The sequence below is a fragment of the Petaurus breviceps genome, unplaced genomic scaffold, assembly GCF_028583685.1.
Source record: "Petaurus breviceps papuanus isolate PSGF00001 unplaced genomic scaffold, PetGlider_PUasm1.0 221, whole genome shotgun sequence".
In the NCBI taxonomy this organism is placed as follows: Eukaryota; Metazoa; Chordata; class Mammalia; order Diprotodontia; family Petauridae; genus Petaurus; species Petaurus breviceps.
Window position 1 is genome coordinate 2,723,782 of NW_027185877.1, and position 17,056 is coordinate 2,740,837.

Genomic DNA, 17,056 nt, shown 5'->3' on the forward strand with positions numbered 1-17,056 from the left:
CAGCTTTCAGTCTGTCCCATGCTTGTCCTTTATTCTTATTGTCTGATGAACCTATCTTACTGTTGTATTGGGGTTTTCTTCTAGTTACAGATTTCAGATGCCAGCTAGGAGGATAGTGTTGACAATAACAGGCATTTGGTCACTTTCCAGATAAAAGAGTTCTTTAAGAAAATGAAAGCTAAATCTGGGGAAATGTTGCAAGTTCTAGTGGGGAGGGGCAGGTACCAGTGTCAGAACTCTTAATGAAGATGAAATAATTAAAACTGGTAACAGAAGTAAAGCCTGAGAGCACTAGATAGAAACTGCAGATTTCAAGCCTGAACATACCCCAGAAGCTATCTAATCTCACTTAACAGATGAGAAAACTCATTTTTCAAGTGAGTAAACTGAGCCCCAGAAATATTAAGGGACTTACCCAAAATCTCTCAGTGAGATTAAAACGACATCCTCTTTCCACTGTGCAACACACTAATCCCATACCTTATTTGACAACAATTACTCACGTTTCTAAAGCACATTCACAAAGAATTTTCCACACATGACCTCTTGTATTCTGGGCAGAGTAATTTCTTCTAATAAGAAATTCGTCAACATCCTGTTTTCTCATTATCAAAGTTAATGGAATAGTCGCAGGAAATGGTAAATGGGATAGTTGATGAAATATTAGGTAATGAAACAACTGTTCCAAGTCTCATGCTGCATAATATAACTTGTAATTTTACTGCTGCCAGTAATACCTGTTTCCACTGGCTTGGGAGGCTTGACTATTACAGCTTCTGTAACTGGCACAGGTATGCCTATAAAGGAACAGAGATTGACTTTTAAAATCATATTTCTATTAAATGAGGCTCATCACAATTCAAACAGTAAAGAAGGTCCCAACCTTATTCAAGTATGGGGATCCCTTATGATTTCGAAAGACATCAATAAACCCAAAATGAATACAATAATCTTTTAAATGAATTTATATTTTCAACATAACAACTGCTTATATATGCATATATATATATAAAATTTCACAAATTATCATTAGAGCTAAAGCTGGAAAGAACCACAGAGGCCATGTAGTCTCATTTTCTCATTTTACAAATGAGGAAACTGAGACACAGATGGATTTAAGTGATGTGTCCATAATCAAAATAAGTTTTTGAAGTAGGGGTTGTTATTCTCCCCACTTTACAGGTGAGGAGGTAGAGACTCAGAGAGGTTAAGAAATTTGCCCAGGGTTATAAAACTAGTATGTTTCTGAGGCAAGATTTGAACCCAAGTCTTTGTGACTCCAATCTAATCAATTAAGTCTAATCTAAAACATTTATTAAGTGCCTATACTGTGAGAGGTAGTGGGTATACAAAGATAAAAAATGAAATCATCCCTGCCTCCAAGAAACTTCCATTCTATCAGAGGAAACAAGATATGTATAAATATGTATAAAGAGATACAAGCAAGTCCAGTTCACTATATTGGGCTCTGCATGTGGCCACTCAGTATATAGAGGTATGTCTGGTTTTTTATTGTACTGAGTCATATTGTATCTCTTTTAGAAGTTAAAGATCAGAATGGCAAAGCTTTATGTACATAATTCTTGAACCCATTATACTAAACGTTATGGCCCCCAGGGGTCCTTGGCTCCTTCATTGAGAGTTACTGGATACAGGGGTCTTAGGATGAAAATATGCTCTAGGAGGAGGAAGCAGTGATGAGAAATTGTATAATGAACATGAACAAATATCAGCTGTGGAACCAAGGAAAACGGATGAATCTATAACAGACGACTGATGATATGAAATATATTAGCCACTGCATAGAGAAACAAATAATATTTCTGCATAATAAAACACATACTTACAGTCTGTAGGATAAACACATTTAAGTGTGACTTCATCAAGGATCATGTTTTTAGGACAGTAGGGCAAGCATCCTTCAACCCTTTAAATATATATTTTAAAAGGTATAAGAATCATTCTTGATGTAAGAAAAAATAGAATCATAATGAGTGATAAAATAGTTAATAAATGCCTACTATATGAAACCACTAATATTTTTAACTGAGGTATTATATCCCAAAATTTCCCTTTATAGACTTAGTTAAACTCTGGTAACTATTGTACTCTTCCATGAAAATTGCATCCTCTTCCCCTAACTATGCTGTATGACTTCAACAATGTTCTCAGTGTATTCCTATCACTCAGTGTTATTTCAGGATGTTTCTATCACCTTATTGTTAATGATATCAGCACAATTAAAAAAAACTTGCTCATATATTTCTTAAAACAGTCCATCAAAAATATTTGTTAAGCACTAAATACATTCCAGATTGGACTACAAAGGTAAAAGTCAGTCTCTACCCTTGAGGAGTTTATATTCTATAGTAAGAAATAACACATATAAGGGAATACAAAATGTATACACAGTAAATTCAATGTAATTGTGGGAGGAGAGGGATGCTTCCAGGGATGGACTTTCAAGGAAACAAAGTATCTTGGATTTGAGAAGGAAGAACATTCCAGGCATGAGAGACAACCTAGTCTAAGGCAAAAATAGAGGGGATACAGTGTTATACACAGGAATAGCAGTCAGGTTATATGAGGAAAGGTGGCCCCAATTGTGAAATGCTTCAAATGACAAAGAAAAGATTTTCTATTTTTCAGAGACAGTAGGAACTCTTGGATCTTAAGTCAGGAAAGGTGACATACTCAAATATACTTTTTAGGAATAGAAAATTGGCAGCTGTGTGGAAGATGAAAAAGTGAGAGACTAAAGGTAGAGATATCAATTAGAAGGTCATAGAATCATAGAATTGCCATATCCAAGCTAGAAGTGATTAGGGACAGACCTAGGGCAATGACCATGTGAGAGGAGACAGATGTGAGAAATGTTGTGAAGGATGAATTCTCAAAAACTGGCAAAACTAGGAGATGGGTGAGACTGGGAAATCAAGGAAGGCACATTGCAAAACTGTGTGACTGGAAAAATTGTGTTGCCCTCAAAAGAAAAAAGTTTGGAATAGAGGTAGATTTAGGGGAAAATAGAATGAATTCTGTTTTGTTCACATTTAGTGTAAAATCATTATACTGGCTATGCCTGGGCAAGGCCCTTAACCTCTCAGTGTCCTAGGCAACTGTCTAAGAATACACATTTAATTATAAAGTAGGTGGCAATCTACATTGGGAGGGATGGAGTTTCCTTATGGGAAGTTCCCAATGCCAGTGAAACCATAGGTCTAGTTACTCCCCCACCCCCAACAAAAAAAATGGGACATCTAATTGAAAACATCTATTTGTTAGCTGATAATGTGAGCCTTGAGTTCAGGGGGGGAGACTAAGCCTGGATGTATATATAGATTTATATATTAACCTGGGTTGTAAATACACTGACATTCTCCCCAAAGATACAGTTTTCATTTCTATTCACTTTCCTCTCCTATAAAATGAGGGAGGTCTACCATATGATCTCTAAGGCCTTTTAAAAGTGCAACATTTTACAATTAAAAATTCAACTGATTAATTGATTACAGTGAAATTAGGCACCATGAGTCTATAATCCTAGGATCAATATTTGCCCTGAAACCAATGAGCCTATGATTCAAGCTAAAACTTCCACTAGAGGGCACTCTGCCCATAGGTGGAACTATCCTTGAAGGCATAAAACAAAAAGAAAATTATGTTAGTTTCAGATTTTACTGGAGTCTTTTTCCTCTGTCTTAGTTATTTGTACCACCTAAGCATTTTCTTTTGGAAATGACCAGGATGACCAATAAAATAAACTGCTCGTTTCACAACTTTCATTTGGACTGTGTATTGTTTCCTGCTACATCTCATTCAGGTCTTGCCAACCCCAAAAATGAGAGGCAGAAAACAAAAAACTGAACCTTTTACAGAGCTGACAAAGAATGTCGCCAACACACTGTCATTGGGTCTCAGTGAACAGTTTAATTTTTTAATAAATGTCCAAGGACTCTATTTCATGAAAAGCTGAGGATGTTCCCAAATGCTAAGCCAGGAGAGGACCAATTCTTGCTCTTGTAGGTTCTATTAAGCTTTGGGTTAAGTCCTAGGGGTAAGATATCTTATAAGGACTAGCCTAGTGAAAGCTCATCCCTAGCACTCCGGCCACAAGATCACCAATTTTTGGTCACAATTCATGAATCCATCTACAAAGATAGATATATTGCAATCTACAGACCTGAAGGGAAGTACCCATACTTATGAAACTCCTATCTTTTCAAATACTAAAATACTAATTCAATCATGGATGAGGCAGCGAGGTGGTGCAGTGGATGTAACACTGGTCCTACATGCAGGAAGACAGGAGTTCAAATACAGCTTCAGATACGTCCTAGCTGTGTCCCTAGGTAAGGCGCTTTACCTCTTTTTACCTCTCTTTCCTTAACTTTAAAATTGAAATAATGATAGCGCCTACCTTGAGCAGTTGTGAGGATCAAATGAGACAACCATAAAAAGCACTTTTTGGCACACTGCCTGGCACATGGTGGATTTAAATGTTTAGTAGGAATAAATGTTAATCCTTTTTTCCCTTCTCAATTAATATTTGTTAAACAATGGTCGTGTGCAACATACTGAACTGGAGTAGATAGAAGCAAAATTCCATCCATTTTTACCCCACTATTTCCCAGTACATATAATACATTAGCTATAGTAGTGGTATTAAGAAGTACTTTAAGGATATTGATATATCTATAATTATATGTATGTATTCACAGATGTGTTGTATAGACATATACATGCAACCATATGAAGACACAGATGTGTCTTCATCTGGGAAGAAAATTCTCCATGAGAAACCTCCTTTTTCCAATGTACAGTGATGTCTGCTCTGTTACTTATAATCGGACTACAGAGTTGTTTGGGGTGCTCTGTGCCCAGGGTCACAAAGCCAGTATGAGAGCTAGAACTCAAACCCACGCTCTATAAAGCAGCTCTTTATTCACTACTCCATGGCTGCCTCTCCAAAACATATATCTAGATATAACCATGACAAATAGATACAGATATAGATATAGACACAGATATAGATAGATATCGATATGCTTTCTTTATGGTAACTATATATAACAAGAATGTCAACAATGATATGGTTTGCTTCCTCTAGGAATTTGTTGGTCATTACAGATCTCACTATAATAAGAATAATAGCTAGCGTTTATATGAGCCTTACAAATACCATCCTGTTTCACCCTCACAAGAACCCTGGAAGGTAGGCATGGCTTGCCTAGGGTCACAAAGCTACTTAGTGTCTAAAGCTGTATTTGAATTGGCATCTTCCTGACTCCAGATTCAGCACTCTACCCACTGTTCCAACAAGCTCCCCTAGTTATAGTACTAATAAAAAACCCTTATAGAAGCTCTAAAAAGAGTCTGTCCCCCTTTTGATGGCTCCACTACCCTTATTACAAAAGTGAGAAAGGGTTACACAGGAGTGAGAGTCATTAATAAGTCAGAATTTGACAGGGGGCAGCTAGGTGACACAGTGGATAGAGCACCAGTCTGAAGTCAGGAGGACCTGAGTTTAAATCTGGTCTCAGACACAACACTTACTGTCTGTATGATCCTGGGCAAATCACTTAAACCCAATTGCCTCTCCAAAAAAAAGTTAGAACTTACACTTTGCTAGCATGGTCCAGGTTTGCCTCTATTACATGATATAAAATGTATTATATTTGTAATATGATATTATGCATATTATATTACATGATATCTTGATCTATTCCATGATAGGACTGACATCTTTCAAGTGAGAGAACATAGGATGACCAATGTTTCTTGCCAGTGAAGGATATCTTGCTCAAGTGCAATTTGGTGGTGGTGGACATTAAGGACTGAGGGCTGGAATAGTCTGAATCTTTGATTTCATTAGGGTAGGGAACTTCTGGGGTGGGCTTTTCCTCCCACAATGCAGAGCAGCAATCTGTCTGTCATATTTCATCCTATAGAGTTTCCCAGGGTTCTGAGGCAATAAATGAACTGCTCAAGGTCACATAGTGATTATGTGTCAGGACCAGGACCTGAACCCAGATCTCCAAAATTAGCTCTCTGTCAATTATTCCTTTCTGCAAGTATTATTATCCCCATTTTTCTTCTTCTCCTACTTTTTTCTACAATGAATGGCAAAATCTGAGCATTGAAGGGAATATTCTAGCCTAATCCTTAGCTCAATAATGAATCTTCTCTACAACATCCTGGATAAATGGTCAGCCAAACTCCATCTGAAGTTCTTTGGTGCCATGGAACTCAAAACTCTCATGAGGCGCATTTTATTTTATAAATCTTTGTTAGTTCTTCTTTGTATTAAGTGTTGTCAACCCTCAAAAAAACTATACAAATCACTGTTTCTATTGTTCATTACTTAGTTATTCTCATCTTTTTAATGGAATTTGGATAGAAATAGTAAGGATAAGTCACCATTTCGATATTATTATGTATTTAAGATAGCTCCCTTCAATTATTTGAAGGGGCTTTATTTGGGAGATTGGCTAAATGCAGCACAGAGGACCATAGCAGGAGCAATGGGTGGACATTTAATTGAAACATATTTTATCTTCATGTATTGAAAAAGCTTCTCACAATTAGACCTGTACAAACATGAATAAGCTTGACTTGGGAGGAGTTAGATTTATTGACCCTGGGAATTTCCAAGTAGAGGCTGAGTGACTACTTCCTAGACATTTTGCAGAGGAAATACAAGGTATCCATAAAGTGCATGTGCTGTACATTGTACCTATACATTGTCTGTGCAATATTGGGGAAACACACTGTATCTATATAGCATACATGCCCTGCATTGTTCATGTACAGTGTGTGGGGCCTTAAAGATACAGATAAAATGTATCTGTATAACATGTTGGTAAATACAATATAGCTATACAGTGTCACTATACATTGTAATATACATATACAATGTATCTTTACAGTATTTTATAGATACATTATATCCATGCAATGTTTATAAATGCCTTGCATAGTATTATACATTATATCTATATAATATATAGTGCTATACTATGTATACACATCTGATATACACAACGTTTATCATATATGATGTATAGATACAATGTATACCATATTCAAGGTATAGATTTCTGTGTGGCAGATACAACATATAGACATAATGTATAGTACTGTGCCTTGTATTTCTAGTGCCATATATCATATAACTGTATATAATAGATAGTACTATATGTACAAGGTCCAGTACTATGTATTTGTATCTAAGTCTTATTATTTATGCTATGTATAGTACTATAATACACTATGCTGTTTCTGGCTGCCATACATTAAGAAGTAAATAAACAATCTATGGCTGATAGAAGAGGGTACTAGAACCCAGAAAACATGTTTATGGTTAACAGTGGAAGGAGCTGTGAGTGCTTAGCTTAATAAGGAGGAGACAGCTAGCTGCCCTCAAAGTTGTAAAGATCTATTCCATGGATGAAGAAGCACATTTCTTCTTCATAAATTCAAAGGTTAGACCTAGGACCAGTGGGTGGAAATTGTAAGGTGAAGGATTGTAGTGTGATATAGAAGTGAACATTCTAAAGATTAGAGAAGCTTTAAAATGGAATTGCCTTCCTGGGTAGTACAGTGGAAAGAATTCTGAAGTTAGACACAGGGACAGAACCTGAGCTTGAATTCTGGCTTTGTAACTTATTACCTGTGTGACCTTGGGCAAGTCATTTAAACTCAGTGAAATATTAAATAAAGGGGTTGAACTAAATGACCTCTAAGGTCCCTTCTCATTGTAGGTAGACAGTTGTACAGTTCCATGATCTGCCTCGTTAAAGCATGAATACTTTGTCACTGGAAGCCATTGGGTTATAGCTTTAAAGCTGAAATGGACCTTAAAGATCACAGAGTCTAACCCCTTCACTTTACAGAGGAAACTGAGACATCAGAGCTGTTCAATGACTTGCACAAGTTCTCACAGACAGTAGGTGTGTAAGGCAGGATTTGAACCAAAGTCTTCCTGACTCCAAGCCTATTTCCCTATCCAATATGTCATGCTGTAGTCAAGAAAAAGCTGAATAACCTCTTGTCAGGATATTATTGTAAAAGGTATTCATCTATTATGCCAGGTTAGATTTTCTCTAATTTTTCAAGTGCTTGAGGTCCTAAGTTTTCTTACATCCAATATTTAAAGGAGCATTTTTAACCACTAAACTTAGTTTTAACTGAAGTTACAATTTCTGTATCGTGTAAACTGACCATCGAACTAACAAATGCTACTTACGGTGGAAGAAATTTACATGCAAGTGCATCAGGATCACTACAAGTTTTAAAACATGGAGTAGCGCATGGTTCATATCGCCACTCACACATTCTTCTATAAGGTACTGCTGCTGGGATTTCTGGTAGAATAAAAAACAAAAACAAAAAATGTTAAACTGTATATTTTAAAGAATTTATACTGTGAAAAAAATGGCAGTGTGCAGTATGAAGTAGAATCCTTGGATATCAATTCCTTGGAATTTAAAAGCATAGAGATAAAAGGCTATAGCAATCACAATAATTCAGTCAACTTTAGTTATGTAAGCCAGGAGTCACTGTGATTCCCAGCAGGTGTTTTCTTCTTTTGAGCTCCTGTGGTTTGTATACATGTTGTGATTTATATTATAGGTTGTCCAGAATCTTTTGTAGCAATAAAAGATATTCAAGTTGAATGTTTATTTACTCAATGCCTGATATCCAAAAACTATATTTGATATCAATTTTTGCTGTCTGATAGCAGCACATTTTCTCTTGATGAAGGTGGAATCCTTCAAAAGCTAGGTAATCACAGGCAGTACTATTCCACTCTTAAGTAAGCAACTGAATTTGCCCTCTTTTCTAAAATCTTAGTAACATCTAAGCCTAAGATTTCTGCTTTGTGGCTAATTCAAGAATTTTTTAAGTCAGAAAACTAGTTTCCTGGAATTCATATGCTGTGTAAATTTCTTTCTACTTTCAAACATGAATTAGAAGTCCTTAACTTTTGTGTTTCTGACAGTTTGTAGGATCCCAACATCATGGTAAGATCTTTTACTATTTCTGATTCATATGTCTTTTTTATAGAACCTGTGATTTCATTGATAAAAAGAGCTTACAATAAGAAACTCCCTCTACCAATGTGTTAGGGTACTCTTCCTGCAAGGTATAGTCCTTAACAGTTACCTAGGGTATTGGGGTAAAAATAACTTGTATAGGGTTATATAAACAATACACATCAGGCTTTCCTGGCTCCAAGCCACCTCTCTGTTTAGTACGTCACACCATCTCTCACAGAGGACAAATAATTCATCACCAAACTCCAGGTCAACTAGTGACAAGCCTCTCCTGGCTTAGATAGGCTGGTCCTCAGAAAGAAGACATAGTCTGTTGATAGTAATATATGCAAAGTCATGTCCACATTCTATGTACATTGTCCCCACATTCCCCTTCCCTTTAGAAAGAAAACTCCTTGAGGGGAAGACTGTTTCATATGGTCTCTATACTCTAGCATCTAGCATAGGGCTTGGCATATAGTATGTCCTTAATAAACTGCTGGTATTTGTTTGAATAATATCCAGCATGGTAGAACCTGCTTGAGCTTATATTCTATCTGGCATAGACATCCAAAAATCTAGTATCACCTCCACATCACTGTAGTAGCAAGCACCCCAGCATACCCAGGGTGGCTGCCAACACAGGTTCTTAGATCTGCTTTTCTGAAGGAAAGCAACTCAAAATGGGTTAACAATCTTATTTTAATCAAACATATATCATTTACCTAGTTCAGGGGGGAAAAGTCAACACCCTGAACTTCAGAGAATAGAAACAGAAGTTACAACAGAAAAAAAAAACACAATTAAGCAGACAGGACTATCAGCTGTACCTAGTTAGTTGCCAGAGAGAGAAACACTAACATCTGGGTTTTCAAAGCTGGGGGGGAGGGGGGCAGGGAACGGGGCTCACTAGCAGTCCACAGTCTCATCTGACCAAATCACACAACTCTTCCCAAAGTGAGTCCCAAAGCAAAACCTCACATCAGGGTATATATAGCCTTCTCTTGAGTCAGAGAATGTCACAACCCTCTTGACCTACTGCCTAATCACAAAGTAACAAGGTATGGGCATTTTGCCTAATCACAAAGTAACAAGGTATGGGCATTTCTGAGAAACAAGCCTCCCTCCACAAGCTCCATGTGACTACATTCAGTCTATTAGGGGGCAGAGCATATTTTAAAACCAGGGAAGGTTCTCAGAGTCACTTAAGCCTATCAAAGGGCGAAGGGGGCAGGGAAGATCTTCAGATTCCCATTCCCATAACAATCATTATGAGTTATTGCAGCAGGACTTTCTGGAAAGTTTAGATGCTCTTCATAAGCAAAATGAGCAGAACCAAGAGAATATTATATGTGTAACAGCAATATTGTTTTAAGAATGACTTTGAGGGGTGGCTAGGTGGGTCAGTGAATTGAGCTGCTATATCAATTCATTTTGATGCTCAAAAAACTTCCAAGATCTCTCATTTTCTTGGTGTGGGTGGTCCCTCCACCAACATGGATTGTATTTACTCTTACTTCAGTTTGTCTTCAGAAGTTATTATAACTAAAAGCATATCACCCTGAAGACAAACTGGTGCAGAGCCTCTGGATTTACCTGACTCGTGCGCAGACTCCTTGGACTGTATTTTAAGCCTATTTACCTTCTTAGGACATGAATTTGTTTTCCACTGGTATAGACTTTTAGGACTGAGGGCTACCTCTGTTGTCATGATAAGGCACTAAGAGTAGAACTTTCATGATAGATTTTTAAGGGGGAAAAAGTGAAGATACAGCATATCTAATTAAACTTTTATGTGGATAATTCACATAAGGTTGGCAGACTATGACAATTTTACTCATAGGAAAGGGATAGAGTGACTCCATTGGTATAAGGAACGTCTGAACAAGGACACTCCACCAATGCAGATTGGTAGCTTATCTTGTTAATAATAATTATTATTAATATTCTGATTATTGGGGCGACCAGGTAGCACAGCGAGTAGGAGCACTAGCTCTAGTGTTGAGAGGACCTGGAGATAGGATCCCGGGCTCAGACGCTTAGCACCCACCCAGAAGCGCCTGGCCGTGTAACCTTGAGCAAGTTACTTAACCCCAATTGCTTAGGGGCGGCCAGGTGGCTCAGCAAGTAAGAGCACCGGCTCCAGTGTCGGGATGACCTGGATCAAATCCGGGCTCAGATACTCAGCACCACACCCAGAAATAACTGGCCGTGTAACCTTGAGCAAGTTACTTAACCCCTATTGCTTTAAAAAAAAGAAAAAAAAGAAAAAATATTCTGATTATTTTAATTCCATTATTGCTAACAGTTATCTGGTCTTTAAGAGTAGCGAAACACATCATTTATCTCATTGGATGCTCAAAATAACCTTAAGAATTAGATGCTATTATTATCCCCATTTTACAAATGATAAAACTGAGGTTAAGAAAACTAAGTGTCTTGTTCAGGGTCTTACAACCATTAGGTATAAGAAGCAAAGTTTGTCAGTTCTTCTTAGTTCTGAGGCCAGTTCTTTATCCAGATTGCCTAACTAGAAGGTGCAATTGTGAGGCTCTGTTTAAAAGACAATTCACATATCCAATATTTGTAGACCATCAATCCTATGTCAGTCTTGCTGAAGGAAAGTCTTCATAAAGTATGGCCTTGTCTAATGATAACAACATGCGGAGTTGGCAGGGCTGCTATGGATGCCTAAGTCATCTCTTGTGAAAGAGTATGCCAAATCAAGGTCAGTACTTGAGTTTGGAATTTCTGTCATCTGTGGAATCTTCTGTGGTTGTGTGGTTTGTCCTTAATTCTCAAAGAAGACTGTGAATCAGGGAGATAATGACATGACTTGTAATTGACATTGATTTGAGTGAGGGAGGGCTGTGCAAAGCCACCAGCCTCACTTTCTCCTCCACAGTCATCTGGGTCCAGTGGCTAGATATCAATCAGTACAACAGAGCTGGCCCAGGATGCAGCGGGAGACCATAGCCTTTTTAGGCTAAGGTCTTTTCAAGTTCTTACTTTGATTGAGGTAATGCCCATTTAGAGAAAAGTCCTCTTTAAAAAAGGAATCAAGGGGTGGCCCCTTTAATTAAAAAAATCAAACAGGGAGAGGAAGACCCTCAGGGTTGCTGGTCAAAAGAGGAACAGTTACTATTTACATTCACTCTGAGCTAGGACAGCCCCAAAATAACCATTAAGTGGTGTTTGGGCAGGGACCTATTTTTGTCTAATCCCTGAGATCTGGAGTGAATTGGGTTTAAGGCTTGGTCTTTGAGAAAGAAATCTAGCCAACAAACACCAAATTAGCTAGGTAGCTATTGGCCATCAAAATTTACCTTCCTTTGAAGCAGGACACCCTCAGGTAAGGAGAGAGGAGAGGGAGCAAGGGGAGGGGAGGAGAAGTGGAACTGCTATGCCTCCCACTGTCTTCATACTAAGCCTGCCTACTTCCTTTTCCAACACATTTCTTCAATGACAATTTTAACATTACTTTTCATACATATCATTACTGGTCATACATACCATTATTGGTCATCAGCAAGCACTATACTATCTAGATCCATTCCTAACTATTGTACATTTATTAATTGCCTTTTGACAATTTGTTACCTTCAACTTTGATTCTTTGGGGACTATAGTTGAGTCCAGAATATGTGTTAATCAAGGGACTGTGATGCTCCAGAAAATACGGCTTTTGTTTCAGGAAATAGATTAGGGTTATATAAAGGACTATTCAGTTTATCAGATGCACACTGTCTCTTTCTCTGATTCAATTCTGGAGCTGGTTCATTTTTCAGCTGCAGTATCTATTCAAGGTGTTTTTACTGACAGATTAACTCAATGGGCTGTCAATTCATCTTTACATCTTTATAAGAGACATTCTTAATTTGCTTCTTTTTTCCTGTTTTGGACTGGTTGGAATCTTCTGAGTGGTCATGAATTTTATTATGGAGACTGAAGTGGTTTGGGGCTAGCTATAAAGAGATCAATGTCAGGAGATAGAGTGTCTCACCAACACTGGCTATGGACATAGCATCAGATCCATTCTCTGAGACTGACCCAGGGCTGTGACTTAGACTTAACCTCAGAGTCAGTTCTGTCATCTTTAAAGTGAGGGGTTTAGACATGATATCTAAGCTCCCTTCAAACTCTAAATCTCTGGTCCTTCTTCCCTCTGAATTCTTGGCTGAACATCTTCCAGGATGATAAACAGAGCTTTCTTTGTGAGTGAGCATACATGTCCCTATTTGAAATTTCACTTGTGATTCAGAATCAGAAAAATGTGAAATAATTTTCTTTGTTGCATCTGCTAAGAAATTGCATATAATTTAAACATATGCATGGCAGAAAATCATCAAAGATACTTTGAATACATGTACAAATCATTCTATTTTTTACAGATGAGAAAATAGGAATGAGAAAGAAAAAAATACATTCTATTTTTTTTACAGATGGGTCACAAGTTGCCAATATTCTCAGGATCATTGCTTTTTCCTGTAGCTAATATCACTCATGATTTTTCCTCTAATAATTTGTTTTCTTCCCCACCTTCTAATTTATTAGAGATGGCACCCTCTTCCCGTTTTCAGAAATACATAGGTAGTGTCTGTGGGATGCCTCTAATCTGGTTGAAAGAGGAAGTGAGCAGAATGCTGGATTGTCTACTACTGTCAGAATGGCATCCTTCCTGTTCATGGAATGGGTATAGGCTTGTAACAAAGCCCAACATTACAGATATATAGGTATCAACATAGCTGTGAGAATCCCAAAGAAGTCTTTACAAAGTTGAAGACCATACCTTATAGGAACAGTCAGTTAATAAACATTTATTAAGCACTTACTGTGTGCCAGGCACAAAGAAAGAATGGCTGAAAAAAATGAGAGTCCTGGCTCTCATGGAGACTAATGGGGAAGATAGTTTTACATAGTGCAGAGTACTGGGTCTAGACTTAGGAAGATCTGAGTTCAAAACCAATGGCAGACATTTAGCAGCTGTGTGACCCTGGGAGATTCACTTAACCTTGATTTCCCTTAGTTTCATCATCTGTAAAATGGGGATAACAACAGCATTTATCTTCTAGGGTTTTTGGCAGGATCAAAATGAAATAATAATTGCAAATTAATGTACTTAGTAAATGGTGTTATTATTATTACTGTTAGGATAGAATTTGCTCAGTGCTCTCTAAGGACACAAATCATACCTTCCATGATAAAGCTACTAGCATGCTTAAAATCTTCAGAGTCATCATATTTGGAGACTTTGACAGTGGAATCGGTGAAGATAATGAAAAACCCTTTCTTGCTGTGTAGTTCAAATGCACTATAACCTGGAATCCAGAGGCCCTGGTGGTGGAAAAAGGTTGCATTTCGGCGAAAACCAGAGTTTGCCTCCCACCGTTCCAAGCTAATGGTGTCATCCTCATGGACAAAGAGAAAGTAGTTGGGCCTTTCAGCAGATTCTAAGGAAACCAGCGACAAAGCTGCAAAACAGAAAGAAAAAGGAAAGGCAATCAGCTCTGTCCCCCCCCCCAAATGATGAAATCATTAACAATGGACATATAACTGGGCTGCTAAAATATATCCTTCCTCTCCCCTCCCCCCAAATCACACAGTCATTAGAAATAAATATTTTTGTATATAAAGGACTTTTTCTTTTTTCTTGGATTGGCTTGGGGTATAGAACTAGCAGTGGTGGAGCTGGGTCAAAGGACATGCAAAATTCAGTAACAGTTTGGTGTCTTATTCCAAATTGCTTTCCAGGATAGTTGTACTGTGGCAGAGACAAGATGGAGGAGTGAACGCAGAATGACTGTACCTATTCACAGGTCCACCAGCAGCTGCCTCAGTGTGCCTCATAGTACTATATAATGTAATGTTATATTACATGTATTTGGAATGAAGATTTTAAGTAAATGAAGTATTGAAGTAAATAACATTTACCCTGAATAAAAATAATTTAACTTCTTTCCAAGGACATTGCATTATATTAGTGTAATATTATATTACATCAGAGGACTTGAGTTCAAATCCCAGCTCTACTTGAATGAAGCAAATCACTTCATTTCTCTAAGCTTCAGTTTCTTTATTTGTAAAATGTAGAAATACATTAGGTTATTGCTCAAGGCCCTAGCAGCATTAAATTCTCTACACTTTTATTGTCACTCTAGAAAGAAGAGGGGTTTTTTTTTATTGTCAAAATGTCTAAAAGGTCTTAGATGGATTTTAATGGGCTTTTCTACCATTAATAAATTTAGAAATATTATGCAAGGAACCTATGTTGTCTCCCCCATTAGTTCAGTAAGCTCCTTCAGGTCAAGGACTAGTTTTTTTTCCTTGTGTATTCTCAGCTCTTAGCACAGCATCTGACACGTAGTAGGCACTTAATAAGTGTTAATTGATTGACCGAATGATCATTTAGAAAAAATACAAGAATAGTTAATACCTATCCAGGAATATATTTAGATTACTTTTCAATAGAAGATATGTATAATTGCATAAAAGTTGGAGAAAGCCTAAATTAAAAGGTAGGAGGGAGAGAGAGAGAGAGAGAGAGAGAGAGAGTCATTTTACTGAATTATAGAAAAAACTCAATTTGTCTTATTTTCCATTTTTTACTTCAAATCATCAATAGAGATATATTGTATTCACAGATACTTGAAAATTATCCTTTGTTTCCCTAATTTATGAGTCATAGACAAAAGAGAGGTCGTTTTCAGTGTCAATATATGAATTCTTATTGATTTTATTTAGGGGTTATAGGTGCCATGTGAGCAGTCTCTTGAAAATATGAATTGATGTGAGCCATTAAAAGGAGATATCCCTAAAATCCAAAATTAATATTTTAGATTCTAAGAATAGAATGTCTTGATAAAACTTTTGAATCTAGAAAGTCTCTAGGATTCCATCTCTGAATATTCAAACCTTTATCTTCAAGTCACATTCCAGTTAATATCTATTTTCTTGTCCTTTCATCTTAAAAAAAAAGTTTGAAGATGGTCTTTTTATTCCTGAGAATGCAAAATGTGTCTCCAGAAAGTAAGGGTGTGGTGTGAAAATTGTATGATATGGTTTATTTTAGAAAAAAAAGAATCCATGATAATTAATATATTTATACTAATTTTAAAAGAAAGCATTTATTATGTACTTACAGTGTTAGATGTTAAGGATACAAAGACAGAACAAAATAATTCCTGCCCTTAAGAAATTAACATTCCACTGAAAAAAGAGAAACCCTATTATCTAGAGGAAGCTAGGTAGCAGTGCATAGAGCCCTGGGCCTCAATTCAGGAATATTTAAGTTCAGATCTAACCAAATATATTTATTAACTATGTGAACCTGAGAAAATCATTTCAGTTTCTTTGACTATAAAGAAGGAATAGGAATAGCACCTAATTTACAGGGTTGTTGTGAGGATTAAATAATATTTGTAAAATGTTTAGCACAGTAGTTTCTGATTTGGTAGACATTTAATAAAGGCACTTTCTTTCCCATTTATTAATATCCATGTAAAACAAAAATCTTTTCTTTTAAAGTAGAAAACATACTCACATGATTTTTTTTCTCTGAAAAGTCCTGGAGTTATCATGAAACTAAAAAACACAAAATCATGTGGACTGGTCCTTTTTAAAGGGAAGATTTTTCTACTGGTAATATTTGCTCCAAGAACTGTACCGATGCTTGCATAGCTAGCCAATATATATGGTCCTTCTCCAAGCCCTGGTGAAATAAACACAGGAGAAGGGTGAATTTTCACAGATGGTTTCACTTATTTCTACCATTCCACTAAATGCATTGTTGATGAGTTTTTTAAAAAAGAACAAATATACAGAACTGTTCTTCATATATAATAGTGGCTTTGCTGTGACAAATTAAATTCATTGTTAAAAAAATATATCATTTACCCTGAATAAAAATAACTTCATTCCAAAGATAATGTGCTCCAAATTGGGAAAAGTAGAGTTAAATGGCTTGTTAACTTCTTTGGGCATGTTTCCTCATCTTTAAAAATCAGGGGATTGCAGAAGAT

The 17,056-nt window shown here is 36.8% G+C and overlaps 1 protein-coding gene across 1 annotated transcript in view; it reads right to left on the reverse strand.

Annotated features, from left to right (window-relative positions):
- OTOGL (otogelin like) overlaps nucleotides 1-17,056 on the reverse strand; it is a 205,653-nt gene that overhangs the window by 47,780 nt on the left and 140,817 nt on the right. The window contains exons 32-36 of the mRNA XM_069094774.1: nucleotides 16,579-16,746; nucleotides 14,231-14,509; nucleotides 8,249-8,366; nucleotides 1,848-1,927; nucleotides 738-797 (exon numbers count right to left, since the gene is read on the reverse strand). Coding sequence (XP_068950875.1) covers nucleotides 738-797; nucleotides 1,848-1,927; nucleotides 8,249-8,366; nucleotides 14,231-14,509; nucleotides 16,579-16,746 — 705 coding nt within the window. The remainder of the gene's footprint in view (nucleotides 1-737; nucleotides 798-1,847; nucleotides 1,928-8,248; nucleotides 8,367-14,230; nucleotides 14,510-16,578; nucleotides 16,747-17,056) is intronic.